Source organism: Lucilia sericata, unplaced genomic scaffold (assembly GCF_015586225.1).
Source record: "Lucilia sericata isolate MDLA Ls3-8-SP2 unplaced genomic scaffold, ASM1558622v1 Contig000123F_arrow, whole genome shotgun sequence".
Taxonomy (NCBI): Eukaryota; Metazoa; Arthropoda; class Insecta; order Diptera; family Calliphoridae; genus Lucilia; species Lucilia sericata.
Window position 1 is genome coordinate 414,999 of NW_023994155.1, and position 18,290 is coordinate 433,288.

The 18,290-nt window shown below is 28.8% G+C and overlaps 1 protein-coding gene and 1 long non-coding RNA gene across 4 annotated transcripts in view; one reads left to right on the forward strand and one right to left on the reverse strand.

Annotated features, from left to right (window-relative positions):
• LOC119600822 overlaps positions 1-18,290 on the forward strand; it is a 93,243-nt gene that overhangs the window by 36,711 nt on the left and 38,242 nt on the right. For all 3 annotated transcript variants that reach the window (XM_037951385.1, XM_037951386.1, XM_037951387.1), the window contains exon 2: positions 7,930-8,120. In XM_037951385.1, the coding sequence (XP_037807313.1) occupies positions 7,930-8,120 (191 nt within the window). The remainder of the gene's footprint in view (positions 1-7,929; positions 8,121-18,290) is intronic.
• LOC119600827 overlaps positions 10,802-18,290 on the reverse strand; it is an 87,975-nt gene continuing 80,486 nt past the window's right edge. The window contains exon 4 of the long non-coding RNA XR_005231164.1: positions 10,802-10,906. This is a non-coding gene — a long non-coding RNA (uncharacterized LOC119600827). The remainder of the gene's footprint in view (positions 10,907-18,290) is intronic.

Sequence of the window (18,290 nt, forward strand, 5' to 3'; positions counted from 1 at the left end):
TACAAAAATTAAAATTATTGTGTTTTATTTTATGTTTTTTGTAGATTACAAGGCCTAAATGGAAATTGAAATTATAGCTTAAAGCCTTTTTAATATTGTTTAGATTTTTTCGTTATATATAATTTTATATTATAAAACTAGAAAAATTGTTTAAAAAAGTTTCTCTTTTTTTGTGTTCAATTTGTGGAAATTCTTATTTTTACTTCAAGAACCTAAACCTTTAACTATAAATAAATAAATAATTTGTTTCAGTCGATTAAGTATTTTCCTTTAGAGTTAAATGTAACATATCCTACAATATTTTCCATTTCCTTTGTCTATCCTTGAATGGCCAAAATAAAATAAAAATACAAAATATAACAAGGAGGGGTTGTTGCTAAAGAAATAACATTAATTTTTTTTTTTGAAAAAAAAAGAACAAAATCGAAAAACGAAGAAAAAACTTACTGCAAAACTAAACACGCCTTTATACTCTAACCCTGGTATATTTACATTATCCTCTTGTATTTATTTCCCAAATATAAAAATTTGTACTTTTTTTGGTCAAAAGTAATTGTGTAATTTTTTTAAAAGCTTTGTGAAAAAGTATAAAAGAAAAAAATCCTAATTCACAGATAAAACTTTTAAATGTTTCTACTGCTATTGCAACTTGTGTCTTTGTAAAGTCTTTAATGTGACCCCACACTCTCTCCTTTAAGATCCTTGTAAAGTTTTTGTTTGCTTCGTTCTTCTTGTTTTCGTTATCCTTTGTTTTGTATTTTTATTTTAGTTTAGTTTTTTTATTTCATTATTTCTTTGTTTGAAAGTTCATTTTTAGTCGATTTTCTTGGAAATTGTTTTACGGTTGTCTTTTGTTATTCTTTTATACTATGTTACCCCCGAAAAAGTTGGTATTTTATACCCCAAATAATAAAGGATTCTTTTATTTTTGGTCATATAGATAAATAACACGAAAATTATACTGGTTATAATTTATTTTGGTATTTAAAGTCTTTAATTTTGTTTTAAGGAAATTCTTAAAGATTTTTCAATGAAATTTATTAAAAAGTACAAAAGGTTTTTCAAAACATATAGCTTTTCTTTACCTCCTAAATACTGTGGCAGATTTATTGAATTTAAAAAATTTTCCTAGGTGACGTATGATTAATATTAATTCCATAGTATTTTTACAAAACAAGAACAAACCTCCTAAACTACTGCAAATATTTTCGAAATTTAAAGGCCTTCATAATAGAAACATTTCTAGCTTTTACTATAAATTCTAGAACTTAGTCAAAACTGAACTAGAACAGTAACTGACTAGAACTAAGAACTGAACTAGAACTGAACTAGAACTGAACTAGAACTGAACTAGAACTGAACTAGAACTGACTAGACTGAAATAGAACTGAACTAGAACTGAACTAGAACTGAACTAGAACTGAACTAGAACTGAACTAGAACTGAACTAGAACTGAACTAGAACTGAACTAGAACTGAACTAGAACTGAACTAGAACTGAACTAGAACTGAACTAGAACTGAACTAGAACTGAACTAGAACTGAACTAGAACTGAACTAGAACTGAACTAGAACTGAACTAGAACTGAACTAGAACTGAACTAGAACTGAACTAGAACTGAACTAGAACTGAACTAGAACTGAACTAGAACTGAACTAGAACTGAACTAGAACTGAACTAGAACTGAACTAGAACTGAACTAGAACTGAACTAGAACTGAACTAGAACTGAACTAGAACTGAACTAGAACTGAACTAGAACTGAACTAGAACTGAACTAGAACTGAACTAGAACTGAACTAGAACTGAACTAGAACTGAACTAGAACTGAACTAGAACTGAACTAGAACTGAACTAGAACTGAACTAGAACTGAACTAGAACTGAACTAGAACTGAACTAGAACTGAACTAGAACTGAACTAGAACTGTACTAGAACTGAACTAGAACTGAACTAGAACTGAACTAGAACTGAACTAGAACTGACTAGAACTGACTAGAACTGAACTAGAACTGAACTAGAACTGAACTAGAACTGAACTAGAACTGAACTAGAACTGAACTAGAACTGAAGTAGAACTGAACTAGAACTGAACTAGAACTGAACTAGAACTGAACTAGAACTGAACTAGAACTGAACTAGAACTGAACTAGAACTGAACTAGAACTGAACTAGAACTGAACTAGAACTGAACTAGAACTGAACTAGAACTGAACTAGAACTGAACTAGAACTGAACTAGAAACTGAACTAGAACTGAACTAGAACTGAACTAGAACTGAACTAGAACTGAACTAGAACTGAACTAGAACTGAACTAGAACTGAACTAGAACTGAACTAGAACTGAACTAGAACTGAACTAGAACTGAACTAGAACTGAACTAGAACTGAACTAGAACTGAACTAGAACTGAACTAGAACTGAACTAGAACTGAACTAGAACTGAACTAGAACTGAACTAGAACTGAACTAGAACTGAACTAGAACTGAACTAGAACTGAACTAGAACTGAACTAGAACTGAACTAGAACTGAACTAGAACTGAACTAGAACTGAACTAGAACTGAACTAGAACTGAACTAGAACTGAACTAGAACTGAACTAGAACTGAACTAGAACTGAACTAGAACTGAACTAGAACTGAACTAGAACTGAACTAGAACTGAACTAGAACTGAACTAGAACTGAACTAGAACTGAACTAGAACTGAACTAGAACTGAACTTGAACTGAACTAGAACTGAACTAGAACTGAACTAGAACTGAACTTGAACTGAACTAGAACTGAACTAGAACTGAACTAGAACTGAACTAGAACTGATCTAGAATTGAAATAGAACTGAACTAGAATTGATCAAAATTTCAGACAAATTTTATAATGTTCAAATTTCCAAAAATTTTTATAATTTTTGTGTTATTAATTCTTTTCCTCTATAAAACCAATTTAGGCTGCAAAACAAAATTTTTTGCAAAATTCTTTTGAATAAAAATATTTTTTTCCGCGAGAATTTCAATTTCATACAAATTCCTAAGAAATGTTATGTTAGACACAAACGTCATAAAAGCATAATAAACGGTTGATATAATTGTATGGCAAAGGTAGAAAAATGAACTAAAATATAAAAAAAAACCGAATAGAAATTGCAGTCTTTTTATACATTTATATTATTTAAGAATTTTACAACCCCAAAATTAAAATCAAAAATATAAAAAAAAACCCACATAACAACATTTAAAGACAATAAAAACCAAAACACCAAAAGAAGAAAAAATCATTAAAAATAAAGGTTTGTTCTGCTAGACATACAAACAAGCCAACTAGAAGTGGTTGCCGGTGAGTCCTTATACACATGAAGAATGGTTGGACGTTCACATTTGCCACAAACTAATTTATTTAATTAAATGTATAAACGAGTCACTAATTTAAAGAGTTGAGGGTGCATATGTGATGATCAATAACAAAAATACAGAAAATATAATAATATGAAAAATACCGCAATGTTTAGCAGATAAATTTTAAATTTTGTGTTTAGATTGGCCAATTATTTCAAAAATTTTAAACTTCTCTAAAATACAGGGAAATAATATAGAAAGTTGAAACATTTATTTCTAAGATTTAAGTATAGAAATTAGAGAATTTAAATGAAAATTATAAAATTAATGAAAAAGCTTTGGCTGATTTACTGTTATTTTAGCAAAAATTGCTGAAATACCAAATTAGTATAATAACAATTTGGCTTTAAATTTGTTTAAATTGTTTTAACATTTCAAAACTTTAAGAAAAATATATATAATTTGTAAGATTTATAAAAATACTGGTTTTTTTTTATATCCTTAATATTTCTCAAAATTCCTTGAATTGTTGTCTATTTTATATAATTTTTGCTAAATTATTAATTTTAATTACATTATATTTTTTTGCCATTTCTTTCAACCAATTCTATTTTCTTTCATTTCTAACTAATTTTCCAAATTTCTTGCTTTTTTCTTCTAACTTTTATCATACAATTCCCCCTCCCCCGCACCATATGTTTCTGCCAACAAACCTTAACAACCATAATATTGATTAACCACAACGGGTGGTAACCTCATAATCAGACTTCAAACTGATGATGATACTACTTCCCTTGGTGCTAATGCTGGCTGGTGGTGGTGGTTGGTATGAAATGAATGACTAGGATTTTATAACACACAAAAGATGGTAGCAAATCCTTTTTGCTTAGAAGAAAAAAAAGTTTAAACAAGTTAAAGCGAATCATATTGCACAATTACCTTCTTTTTTGTAAGAGAATTGGGGTTTAAGGGAGGGTTTCTTCTTAGGATAATATAATTATAAAGATCAAGTGGCCTTAGATAATCGATTTGAAACAAAAACCTTATTCCAAATAAATTCAAATAGATTTTTATTACGATTTCACCCACAAATAATAGAAACTAATACCAGTGAATAATAATCTACAACTACAACCACGCACCCCTCCTCCCCTTAACAACTTGGTAACCTTTTTTTTATGGGAAATAAATAACAAATTGTTGTTAAATAATTGAACAAATAAACAATACATAATGTACATTAGCACTTCAACAGTGGTTCCCAAACCGCTAATTATTTCAATTATTTAAAATTTAAATATTATAAATAATTTTAGCAAAATACTGGTTTTTCCAAAAGCTTAATTTTCGTTATTTAAAAGGATTATACTAGAAAAGTTTCAAAAAAGAAATAAAATTCTACAAATTTTTAAAAATTTTTCAAAAATACTGGTTTTTCTCAAATTAAATTTTTCTTCAAATGAAAAGCAATTTTCCTAAAATAGTTAAATTTTAGCAAGAAAAATAAATTTTAAGCAAAAAATCTCATTAATTGTAAATATTTCTATAAATTAAAAAAATACTGGTTTTTCTAAAAACATAAATTTCTTCAATATAAAAGCAATTTTTAAAGAATTTTCTTCAAAAATTGATTACAACAAGAAAATTAAATTTTTAGCAAAAAAAATCACATTAAATTTAAATATTTCTAGAAATTAAAAAAAAATACTGGTTTTTCCAAAATATAAATTTCTTCAACTTAAAAAAAAAAATTCTTAAAAAATTGTATACAAGTAATTTATTAAAACAATAAAATTCAATTTCAAATGAAAAACCTCCTGAAAATTTAAGATTTTTGCAAAATTTTAAGAATACTGGTTTTTCGGAAACACAATTTCTTTAATTTTAAAAAAAGTTTCTTCCAAAATTTACTAAAAAATATGAACTAATAACAAAAGCAACAACAAAAACCAAAATAGAAATGTTAATAAAGTTAAAGATTTTCATCAAATTTTAAGAATACCGGTTTTTCAATTTAAACAAATTTTTTTCAAAAATTAAAAAAAATATTACAAAAGCTACAATAAAAACCAAACAAAAATCTTAATAAAAGTAAAGATTTTCATAAATACTGGTTTTTTGAATACACAATTTCTTCAATTTCTAACAAATTTTCTTCAAAAATTTACAAAAAAAATTAAAGTTACAAAAAATCTTAATAAAAGTAAAAATTTTCATAAAAGTTTTAAAAATACTGGTTTTTTAAAAACACAATTTCTTTCATTTCAAACAATTTTTTTTTTTTTTCAAAAATTTAAATTTAAAACAAATTTTCTTCAAATATTTACAAAAAAAAAAAAAAATGAATAGTTACAAAAAATCGTAATAAAAGTAATGATTTTTATAAAATTTCAGAAATACTGGTTTTTCAAAAACAAAATTTCTTGAATTATAAACAAATTTTCTTCAAAAAAAGAATTATTTACAAAAGCAACAACAAAAGCAAACAAATAATCTTAATAAAACTAAAGTTTTTTATAAAATTTCAAAAATACTGGTTTTTCCTAAAACATACTTTCTTTAATTTCAAACAAATTATCTTTACAAATTTATAAAGATATGAATAAATTATGACAGTAACATTTAATTCTTAAAAAAAAAAATTTAATAAAAGTGAAGATTTTATAAAATTTCAAAAATACTGGGTTTTCTTAAAGCTAATTTTTTCATTATTTAAAAGAAATTTCCTAAAAGAAATGAAAAATATACACTATAGCAACAAGTAAACTTAATTCCTAGCAAAAACTTGCAATTAATATGAAAATTTCTTAAATTTATCAAAAATATTGGTTTTCTCAAATCAAAAATTTCTTAAATTTAAAAGCAAATTTATTAAAATCTGTGGTAATACAGTAAAATTTTAGCAAGAAAAATAAATTTTAAGCAAAAAATCACAATAAATATCAATATTTTTACAACTAAAAAAAAATAGTGGTTTTTCAAAATATAAATATCTTCAATTAAAACCCATTTTTCTTAAAGAATTTTATGCAAGTAATTAACTACAATAAGAAAACTAAATTTAAAATGAAAACCTACACAAAATTAAAGTTTTTGGACAAATTTAAAAAAATACTGGTTTTTCGAAAACACAATATCTTGAATTTTAAACAAATATTCTTTAGAAATTGACCAAAAAATTAATTAATAACAAAAGCTATAACAAATTCATAGCAAAAAATGTTTACAAAAGTAAACATTTTTATAAAATTTTAAAAATACTGGTTTTTCCAAAGGCTAAATTCTAAAATTTTAATATAATTTTCCCGAAATGTTTAATGAAATGAATCAAATTTTAACGAAAACTAAATGTTAGTTACATTAAAAAATCCTTAAAAATGTAGAGATTTCTACAAAATTAAAAAATACTGGTTTTTGCAAAAGCCTTTAATTCTTTAACTTTACATACATTTTCTGAAACTTGTTTATGAAATGTATTAAATTATGTAGAAAAATAAAATTTTAGTAGAAAAACTTTTAGAAATTTATGGATTTCTATAATATTAAAAAATACTGGTTTTCCCATAACTTGATTTCCTTAAATTTAAACTAAGTTTTTCTTAAAATTTTCCTGAAATTAATAAGAAAATGTTTGGAATAATGGATTAAAAGTTAAAATAACTAACAATAATAACGATTTATCTAAAATGTGAAAAATACTGGTTTTTGAAAAAAATAAAAATTAAATTTTTAAGCAAATTTTCTTAAGATTTTTTTTATATTAATCAAATAATGCAGGAAAATGAATTTTACTCAAAAAACTTTATAAAAAGCAAATTTTTACTTGTTTTTTTAAAAGTTTAATTTCTCTATTCAAATAAATATTTTTTTAAAAAATTTCTTTAGAATAATTAACTACAGCAGGGAAATCACTTTAAAAAATAGAAAATCTACATAAATAAAGAAAAATATGAAATTTTATATTTAAAGGTCAAAGATCAAATATTAAAAATCTTGCAAATTATCATACTTGTAAACAAAATCTTCAAAAAATTTAAATTAAAATTATGAATTACCATATTTCTCTTCTTTTGCTAAATATTTCAAAATATTTTGAAATCTCTTTTATTTGTGGTTAAGAACCCCCTTTAGGTCTAACCTCAAAAACATATGTTTCAAATAATATTGTATTAGAGGGTGATTTAGTGGAAAAAATTAAACACCTTTTCTTTGTTAAACATTAAAAATATAGATTGTCTAATACAACAAAAAAACTGTTATACAATTTTATATATAAAGCATGAATGAATGACTCTACTGAAAAAAAGTAATAAAAGCAACAACATTAAAAGGGGGTTTATGGTTATAATTCTAGAGAACGAAAAAAAGTACAAAAGTATAGGTATCTAAATAATAAGCGATATCATTTACTATTCCTTTAACATTTATTGTTAAACATTTACATTTAATATTTATTTTTAAGACCCTGTAATAAAATGTAATTAACAATTATGTTGGGAGGTCTGCTGACCTTTTCATTAAAGTTTAAAGCTTTAAATTTAAATAAAAATATCTTTCTATAAATTTAAAATAATATTAATTTCTTTTTTATTTCTAGTTTAAAACCTCCGCCCAAAGATGGCGTCACAAAAAGTAATCCGTCAAAACGTCATCGTGAACGTTTAAATGCTGAATTAGATTTATTGGCTTCATTGCTGCCATTTGAACAGAATATTTTAAGTAAATTGGATCGACTGAGCATTTTAAGGCTGTCTGTTAGTTATTTAAGAACAAAAAGTTATTTTCAAGGTGAGTACAAAGAAATTTTGGGAAACTATCAAAAAGTTTTAAATTATTAAAGAGAAGTGGATGGTTATTAATATATCGATTTACAGAAATATTCCTTGAAAAAACAACATGATTTCAATTTATTTTAATAGTTGTTGTTCAGTTGTAGTTTAGTTCTAGTTCAGTCCTACTTCAGTTCTAGTTCAGTTCTAGTTCCGTTCTAGTTCAGTTCTAGTTCAGGTCTAGTTCAGTTCTAATTCAGTTCTAGTTCAGTTCTAGTTCTGTTCTAGTTCAGTTCTAGTTCAGTTCTAGTTCAGTTCTAGTTCAGTTCTAGTTCAGTTCTAGTTCAGTTCTAGTTCAGTTCTAGTTCAGTTCTAGTTCAGTTCTAGTTCAGTTCTAGTTCAGTTCTAGTTCAGTTCTAGTTCAGTTCTAGTTCAGTTCTAGTTCAGTTCTAGTTCAGTTCTAGTTCAGTTCTAGTTCAGTTCTAGTTCACTTCTAGTTCAGTTCTAGTTCAGTTCTAGTTCAGTTCTAGTTCTAGTTCAGTTCTAGTTCAGTTCTAGTTCAGTTCTAGTTCAGTTCTAGTTCAGTTCTAGTTCAGTTCTAGTTCAGTTCTAGTTCAGTTCTAGTTCAGTTCTAGTTCAGTTCTAGTTCAGTTCTAGTTCAGTTCTAGTTCAGTTCTAGTTCAGTTCTAGTTCAGTTCTAGTTCAGTTCTAGTTCAGTTCTAGTTCAGTTGTTCTAGTTCAGTTCTAGTTCAGTTCTAGTTCAGTTCTAGTTCAGTTCTAGTTCAGTTCTAGTTCAGTTCTAGTTCAGTTCTAGTTCAGTTCTAGTTCAGTTCTAGTTCAGTTCTAGTTCACTTCTAGTTCAGTTCTAGTTCAGTTCGAGTTCAGTTCTAGTTCAGTTCTAGTTCAGTTCTAGTTCAGTTCTAGTTCAGTTCTAGTTCAGTTCTAGTTCAGTTCTAGTTCAGTTCTAGTTCAGTTTAGTTCAGTTCTAGTTCACTTCTAGTTCAGTTCTAGTTCAGTTCTAGTTCTAGTTCTAGTTCAGTTCTAGTTCTAGTTCAGTTCTAGTTCAGTTCTAGTTCAGTTCTAGTTCAGTTCTAGTTCAGTTCTAGTTCAGTTCTAGTTCAGTTCTAGTTCAGTTCTAGTTCAGTTCTAGTTCAGTTCTAGTTCAGTTCTAGTTCAGTTCTAGTTCAGTTCTAGTTCAGTTCTAGTTCAGTTCTAGTTCAGTTCTAGTTCAGTTCTAGTTCAGTTCTAGTTCAGTTCTAGTTCAGTTCTAGTTCAGTTCTAGTTCAGTTCTAGTTCAGTTCTAGTTCAGTTCTAGTTCAGTTCTAGTTCAGTTCTAGTTCAGTTCTAGTTCAGTTCTAGTTCAGTTCTAGTTCAGTTCTAGTTCAGTTCTAGTTCAGTTCTAGTTCAGTTCTAGTTCAGTTCTAGTTCAGTTCTAGTTCAGTTCTAGTTCAGTTCTAGTTCAGTTCTAGTTCAGTTCTAGTTCAGTTCTAGTTCAGTTCTAGTTCAGTTCTAGTTCAGTTCTAGTTCAGTTCTAGTTCAGTTCTAGTTCAGTTCTAGTTCAGTTCTAGTTCAGTTCTAGTTCAGTTCTAGTTCAGTTCTAGTTCAGTTCTAGTTCAGTTCTAGTTCAGTTCTAGTTCAGTTCTAGTTCAGTTCTAGTTCAGTTCTAGTTCAGTTCTAGTTCAGTTCTAGTTCAGTTCTAGTTCAGTTCTAGTTCTGTTTTAGTTCAGACCTAGTGTGGGACATGCCAGGTTCACTTAATCTCCATTTTTTTATATTTACGCAATTGTCATATTTTCTTTCAAAGTTTCTGATTACTCTTGTCTGTCTTTCCTCTCTGAGGAATATGTTTTTGTACAACAACCATTTCACTCAGCAATTTGCAAAATTATAAGGTTTTAGCATTTATTTTGCTCTTAAAGGGTTTCATTTCAAACTGCAGTATTTTAAATCAGAACAAATTTATTTCTTTTCAAGGTCACATGGTCAATGTAAAAAACACTATAATCAACATAAATGCATAACGGTATGAAAACAGAGGGACAGACAGACACACAAAATCAAGGCATAGAATTCACAAAAAAATATGTAGGACTTTTTCTTGCACTACTGCGTGTTTAAATTTAAATTGGTATCCTTATTTGCCTATATTGTTATTACTTGTTGTTGGCTTTAAAAAATTACCCTTAGCATGAATAGAAAAGAATTAAATCTTTTGAAAAAATATTAAAATTTATTTTAAAAACTTAAGGTTTTGAGCTCAACATTGCCTTAAATCACTGCAAAACAAAAGGAATTGAAGAAATTGTTATTGAATATTAAATGAATTTGAAAATTAGCATTTCGTTAGACAGGATATTTCAATGCGTTTGTTTGCGTTTTTAAAGTGTTTCGATAAATTTATTATTAATTGAGTTTTTGTTGTTTGTTACTAAACTGATACTTATTTTTAAATATTTTATTAGACTTTCCACATTCTCAATACAAGAAATGCATGAATGAATGAATGAATGACTGAGTGTATAGTAGACTCATTCATTCAAACTGAGTTTAAGTGAATGGTAGTTTCGATGATTGTAAATATGATTTATTTATAAGATTTTTTAACACTTACCTAGTTTTGTGTGTGATTTTTCATAATTTTATTGTAAATATGCAATTTTTTTCGCTGCTATTGAAATATTTATATTGTTTTGCCAGTCAACGAAAAAAACGAAGAAAAAACAGCTGAAACACAATATTTTTTTTGATGTGTTGCTGACGTTTTGGTCGTTTCGTCGTCGGTCACGCTATAGTCTGGTGTTATGACTGAAAGTATAGACAAGAAATACAAAACAAAAAATATTATTATTTTTACTCATACTCTTCTGTAGTAAAAATATTATCAAATATTGCGTGACTTTGCCGTTCGTTGTTGTTTAAATTCATTTAATGCTGCATTTAGTTTAAGTTTATAACAGATTTTTGTTTTCCTTTTTTTTTTGCTGTTTTAGTTCCCTAGTTGTTGCCAATTTGGGTTCGTAAATCTTTGATATTTAGTAGGTCTTTATTAGTTTTTATTAAAAAAATATATATTTGCCAAATTTACACGTCAAAGCAAATACAGTTATGGATAGAAAAATAGTTTATGGTATAATAAACAAAACGATTTTTGCTTAAAAAGAAGACCTCAGAAACTTCAAAACACTTTTTCTGTATTCAGATCCGGTTTTTAATCGACTCATACTCAGTTCTAACTGAGTTTGAGATAATTTTAAGTATTTTCTAGTTCAGTTCTAGTATTGCTCTAGTCTGTTCTAATTCTAGTTTCTGTTCTAGTTCTGTTCTAGTTCTGTTCTAGTTCTGTTCTAGTTCTGTTCTAGTTCTGTTCTAGTTCTGTTCTAGTTCTGTTCTAGTTCTGTTCTAGTTCTGTTCTAGTTCTGTTCTAGTTCTGTTCTAGTTCTGTTCTAGTTCTGTTCTAGTTCTGTTCTAGTTCTGTTCTAGTTCTAGTCTGTTCTAGTTCTGTTCTAGTTCTGTTCTAGTTCTGTTCTAGTTCTGTTCTAGTTCTGTTCTAGTTCTGTTCTAGTTCTGTTCTAGTTCTGTTCTAGTTCTGTTCTAGTTCTGTTCTAGTTCTGTTCTAGTTCTGTTCTAGTTCTGTTCTAGTTCTGTTCTAGTTCTGTTCTAGTTCTGTTCTAGTTCTGTTCTAGTTCTGTTCTAGTTCTGTTCTAGTTCTGTTTCAGTTCTGTTCTAGTTCAGTTTAGCTCGAGCTGCTATTTCTATTTCCAAACTGTTAAAGTTTGTTGATATTTTGATGAGTTTGACATTTTATGATTTTTTATAAACATACTATGACTCTCTCTTTAAAATTCCACTGTTTTTTAGATAATAATGACGACATTGTTTGTTTACTGTTATTATGGATTTTGATTTTGTTGCTATTTCTGTTTTTTTTCGATTTTATTTCATATAAGTAAATGTCAAACGTCAAGTATTTTAACATTTATAGTTACGCCATTTTGTTTTGTTGAGATTTTTTCGCTGTATATACTTATCTGCAAGATTTTTCTTTTATTTTTTGCTAATTTTTTTAGGGTGGGGTTGGTTGTATTTCAGTTTTCCAAAGATGTCTTTGTATAATATCTGGTAAATGTTTTGTTATATTTTTCTGTTCGTTTCGTTGCCCTTTTATTAGGGTGTGTTTTCCTCTTCTATGGTTTTTCTGTAAAAACTTAATGCTCTCCTCCAATATCTAAACGACGCCATTTTATTTGTAACTATAATGGGTTTTTGGTATCTTCTTTAACAACCCCAGCAGAGGAGGCAAAGATTTATTAAAGTTTTTCTTTTTTTGTTTCTTTTTCCACATTTTCATTTGGTGTAGTTTTTTTTTATACTAAAAGAAAATGTATTTTTCTTAATTTCGACTTTAATATAATTTTATTTCAGTTTTTAGTTCCAAAAAGGTACTTTTAAGAAAAGTACTCTTGATAAAAATAAACTTAATTCTATTAAACCACTACATATCTGTTTACTGGGTAATTTTTCGTAAGAAAGAAAATGTAAACGTTTGTAGTTTATTTGTTGCCCTGTCATTTCCTAACGCTCCCTGGGTGCCCAGCAAAATATTTAACAAAGAATAACATTATGCTTCAAGAACTTACTATCTCAATATGGGTGGTTTATATGCCTAACCAAATGTCTAACTCTGACGCACCCGTTCCATTACAAAATGTTCGAATACGTAATAAAAATCGCAAGTTTGTTATAGACCGACTAATTTGGTTCAGTTTTTTTTTTTTTTTCTCTTGTTTTTGGGAAATGGGCCACCTAACCAACAAACACATTTTTTCTGTTGTTTTGTTAATGTTAAACATTTAAACAGATAGAGGGTTGTTAGAAAATACATAAATAAATTAAAACAACAACAACAATTAATATTGGAAACAAAATAACATTTACGAGGACTTCTACTACTTGACCCTGACTTGCGCAGTTTTTCGCAATAAAAAAATAACAGAAGAGGAACGAAAAAAAAAACAGCAAAAATGTGGTAACATTTTTATTGAAAATGTGTGTATAATAAAATACCAAACTAATGAAAAGTGGTAATTAAAGCTAAAATGGTTAATTTTAGGCTTTAAATTTACTTTTTAAGAGAAAATTAAATTTTGTTAAAGAAATTTTAGATTTCGGGGGATATAAAGAATACAAGGCTTCAAGACTATAGCCAAGAAAGTATTCTAGATATAGTCCACAGAATATTGCAGAATACATAGTGTAGACCATAATCTAGACAGTATTATAGTCCATAGTTCAGACTATAACCTAGACTACAATTCAGATTATGGACTAGACTGCAACTCATACTATAAACTCTACTACAGTCCATACTATACTCCAAACTATAGTCTAATATTGTAGTCTACAATGTAGACTCTATATTATAGACTAGACATAGACCATATTATAGACAATATTATATTCTAGACTACTTATAGACGTTAAATTTCAGCTCAGGTTTGTAACTATTAGCATATATACAAGACAAGATATTCCAGACTAGTTCTAGTTCAGTTCAGTTCTAGTTTAGTTCAGTTCTAGTTCAGTTCTGTTTCTAGTTCTGTTCTGTTCTAGGTTCTGTTCTGGTTCTAGTTCTTTCTGTTCTAGTTCTGTTCTAGTTCTTTCTAGTCGTTCTAGTTCTGTTCTAGTTTCTGTTCGTAGTTCTGTTCTAGTTCTGGTTCTAGTTCTGTTCTAGTTTCTGTTTCTAGTTCTGTTCTAGTTCTGTCTAGTTTCTGTTCTAGTTCTGTTCTAGTTCTGTTTCTAGTTCTGTTCTAGTTCTGTCTAGTTCTGTTCTAGTTCTGTTCTAGTTCTGTTTCTAGTTCTGTTCTAGTTCTGTTCTAGTTCTGTTCTAGTTCTGTTCTAGTTCTGTTCTAGTTCTGTTCTAGTTCTGTTCTAGTTCTGTTCTAGTTCTGTTCTAGTTCTGTTCTAGTTCTGTTCTAGTTCTGTTCTAGTTCGTTTCTAGTTCTGTTCTAGTTCTGTTCTAGTTCTGTTCTAGTTCTGTTCTCGTTCTGTTCTAGTTCTATTCTAGTTCTTTTCTAGTTCAGTTCTAGTTTAGTTCTAGTTTAGTTCTAGTTTAGTTCTAGTTCAGTTCTAGTTCAGTTCTAGTTCAGTTCTAGTTCAGTTCTAGTTCAGTTCTAGTTCAGTTCTAGTTCAGTTCTAGTTCAGTTCTAGTTCAGTTCTAGTTCAGTTCTAGTTCAGTTCTAATTCAATTTTAATTCAGTTCAGAACTGAATTAAAATTGAATTAAAACTAAACTAGAACTAGTTCTGTTCTAGTTCTATTCTAGTTCTGTTCTAGTTCTGTTCTAGTTCTGTTCTAGTTCTGTTCTAGTTCTGTTCTAGTTCTGTTCTAGTTCTGTTCTAGTTCTGTTCTAGTTCTGTTCTAGTTCTGTTCTAGTTCTGTTCTAGTTCTGTTCTAGTTCTGTTCTAGTTCTGTTCTAGTTCTGTTCTAGTTCTGTTCTAGTTCTGTTCTAGTTCTGTTCTAGTTCTGTTCTAGTTCTGTTCTAGTTCTGTTCTAGTTCTAGTTCTGTTCTAGTTCTGTTCTAGTTCTCTGTTCTAGTTCTCTGTTCTAGTTCTGTTCCAGTTCTGTTCTAGTTCTGTTCTAGTTCTGTTCTAGTTCTGTTCTAGTTCTGTTCTAGTTCTGTTCTAGTTCTGTTCTAGTTCTGTTCTAGTTCTGTTCTAGTTCTGTTCTAGTTCTGTTCTAGTTCTGTTCTAGTTCTGTTCTAGTTCTGTTCTAGTTCTGTTCTAGTTCTGTTCTAGTTCTGTTCTAGTTCTGTTCTAGTTCTGTTCTAGTTCTGTTCTAGTTCTGTTCTAGTTCTGTTCTAGTTCTGTTCTAGTTCTGTTCTAGTTCTGTTCTAGTTCTGTTCTAGTTCTGTTCTAGTTCTGTTCTAGTTCTGTTCTAGTTCTGTTCTAGTTTTGTTCTAGTTCTGTTCTAGTTCTGTTCTAGTTCTGTTCTAGTTCTGTTCTAGTTCTGTTCTAGTTCTGTTCTAGTTCTGTTCTAGTTCTGTTCTAGTTCTGTTCTAGTTCTGTTCTAGTTCTGTTCTAGTTCTGTTCTAGTTCTGTTCTAGTTCTGTTCTAGTTCTGTTCTAGTTCTGTTCTAGTTCTGTTCTAGTTCTGTTCTAGTTCTGTTCTAGTTCTGTTCTAGTTCTGTTCTAGTTCTGTTCTAGTTCTGTTCTAGTTCTGTTCTAGTTCTGTTCTAGTTCTGTTCTAGTTCTGTTCTAGTTCTGTTCTAGTTCTGTTCTAGTTCTGTTCTAGTTCTGTTCTAGTTTGTTCTCTGTTCTAGTTCTGTTCTAGTTCTGTTCTAGTTCTGTTCTAGTTCTGTTCTAGTTCTGTTCTAGTTCTGTTCTAGTTCTGTTCTAGTTCTGTTCTAGTTCTGTTCTAGTTCTGTTCTAGTTCTGTTCTAGTTCTTTCTAGTTCTGTTCTAGTTCTGTTCTAGTTCTGTTCTAGTTCTGTTCTAGTTCTGTTCTAGTTCTGTTCTAGTTCTGTTCTAGTTCTGTTCTAGTTCTGTTCTAGTTCTGGTTCTAGTTCTGTTCTAGTTCTGTTCTAGTTCTGTTCTAGTTCTGTTCTAGTTCTGTTCTAGTTCTGTTCTAGTTCTGTTCTAGTTCGGTCTAGTTCTGTTCTAGTTCTGTTCTAGTTCTGTTCTAGTTTCTAGTTCTGTTCCAGTTCTGTTCTAGTTCTGTTCTAGTTCTGTTCTAGTTCTGTTCTAGTTCTGTTCTAGTTCTGTTCTAGTTCTGTTCTGTTCTAGTTCTGTCTCTAGTTCTTTTTCTGCGGTGTGAGCGATTTTTCACAAGTTCTGCTTTATTGGTCTCTGCTTATTCATATTTTTTCCGTTTAGTTTTAATTAAACAAATTTCTTTGTATCTCTTACTAATATTTTTTGTGTTCTTGTTGTTGTTTATTTAATGAAGACATTAATGATTAAAGCAATTCATCAATTTCATTTCATTTTCGTTGTGTATGATTTTATTACTACTGCTGATGTTGCTGCTTAATTAATTTAAATTTCATTTTGATAGCATTTCTTTTTGTTTTTGTTGCTGTCATTTGTTCTAAAGAATTTGATGTCTTTTTTTTGAGAACTTATATTAACAGTCATCATTTATTATTCATCGTCAGCGGCAAACAAGTATCATCTGTTGTAAGGGAACTCTACAGCAAAAAAAAAAAAAAAAGAACGAAATTAATTTATTATTAGCCTGCCTTCTCGGGCCCCTTTCTTCTAATATACAAATATATGAGTCAATGTCCTTTTTACTCAATGGTCTATTAACTCTTACTTTTTATTAATACAACAACATACATATTTATCTTTTTGTTTAATGTTGTTGTGCTAAAATTAAACCACCCCCTTCTAATATATTTTTAAAAACATTAAAAATCCTCTACCAGCTAAAGGAAAAATTCCCTATTTGTTCCTGCAACATTTGTTAGTTGGTCCTTCGGTTGGTCATTTGTCTTGGTGTATTATAAAGTGTGGAACAACAACAACAATTACAACTTGAACATCATTTATAGACCCTTAGAGAAAACATATGTTTTTGTTGTTGCTGTTGTTGATTCTTTTGTGTCTATTCCACTGCTCCGGTTTTATTATATTTGAACGATTTTTTACCTTTTTTTCTTTCTTCGTTTTTCTTTATTTATTGTAATAATTTACCTTAAAACAACAACAACTAGTAGTGAAACTAATAGTCCTTTTTGTTAGAACTCATGTTAATCCGCGTTTGTAGCAATAAAATGAAAAGAATAGAAAAAAGGGCACGTGTGTTAAAAATTTTCACTTCATTAACAGTCCAGAAGTTTTGTTTAGGTTTTGGATTTTTAAGGTTTTTAACCCGAATCAAGCAGGAATGAATGAATGAGTCATGGTTTATTATCCTTTTCTTTAACACAAGGTTTTTAACAAATCAAACATTTGGCATTTAAAAGATAGAAAATTAGAAAAACTTTAAATGAGATAAATAGCATATTTTTTGCTACAATAAAAGACCGAACGGTTATCTAAGAAAAACTTAGGTTTTTAGTATTTTTTCGGAAAAGTGTTTCTTTTTACATTTTCAGTAAATTTTTATAAAAAATAAATTCTATTTCTTTTCTAGTTCAGTTCTAGTTAAGTTCTTGTTCAGTTCTAGCTCAGTTCTAGTTCAGTTCTAGTTCTGTTCTAGTTCTGTTCTAGTTCTGTTCTAGTTCTGTTCTAGTTCTGTTCTAGTTCTGTTCTAGTTCTGTTCTAGTTCCGTTCTAGTTCTGTTCTAGTTCTGTTCTAGTTCTGTTCTAGTTCTGTTCTAGTTCTGTTCTAGTTCTGTTCTAGTTCTGTTCTAGTTCTGTTCTAGTTTAGTTCAGTTCTAGTTCAATTCTAGTTCAGTTCTAGTTCAGTTCTAGTTCAGTTCTAGTTCAGTTCTAGTTCAATTCTAGTTCAGTTCTAGTTCAGTTCTAGTTCAGTTCTAGTTCAATTCTAGTTCAGTTCTAGTTCAGTTCTAGTTCAGTTCTAGTTCAGTTCTAGTTCAGTTTTAGTTCAGTTCTAGTTCAGTTCTAGTTCAGTTCTAGTTCAGTTCTAGTTCAGTTCTAGTTCAGTTCTAGTTCAGTTCTAGTTCAGTTCTAGTTCAGTTCTAGTTCAGTTCTAGTTCAGTTCTAGTTCAGTTCTAGTTCAGTTCTAGTTCAGTTCTAGTTCAGTTCTAGTTCAGTTCTAGTTCAGTTCTAGTTCAATTCTAGTTCAGTTCTAGTTCAGTTCTAGTTCAGTTCTAGTTCAGTTCTAGTTCAGTTCTAGTTCAGTTTTAGTTCAGTTCTAGTTCTATTTCAGTTCTAGTTCAGTTCTAGTTCAGTTCTAGTTCAGTTCTAGTTCAGTTCTAGTTCAGTTCTAGTTCAGTTCTAATTCAGTTCTAATTCAGTTCTAATTCAGTTCTAGTTTAGTTCTAGTTCAGTTCTAGTTCTGTTTTTTTGGTTTTGGTTCTAGTTCTGTTATGTTCTAGTTCTGTTCTAGTTCTAGTTCTGTTCTAGTTCTGTTCTAGTTCTGTTCTAGTTCTGTTCTAGTTCTGTTCTAGTTCTGTTCTAGTTCTGTTCTAGTTCTGTTCTAGTTCTGTTCTAGTTCTGTTCTAGTTCTGTTCTAGTTCTGTTCTAGTTCTGTTCTAGTTCTGTTCAGTTCTGTTCTAGTTCTGTTC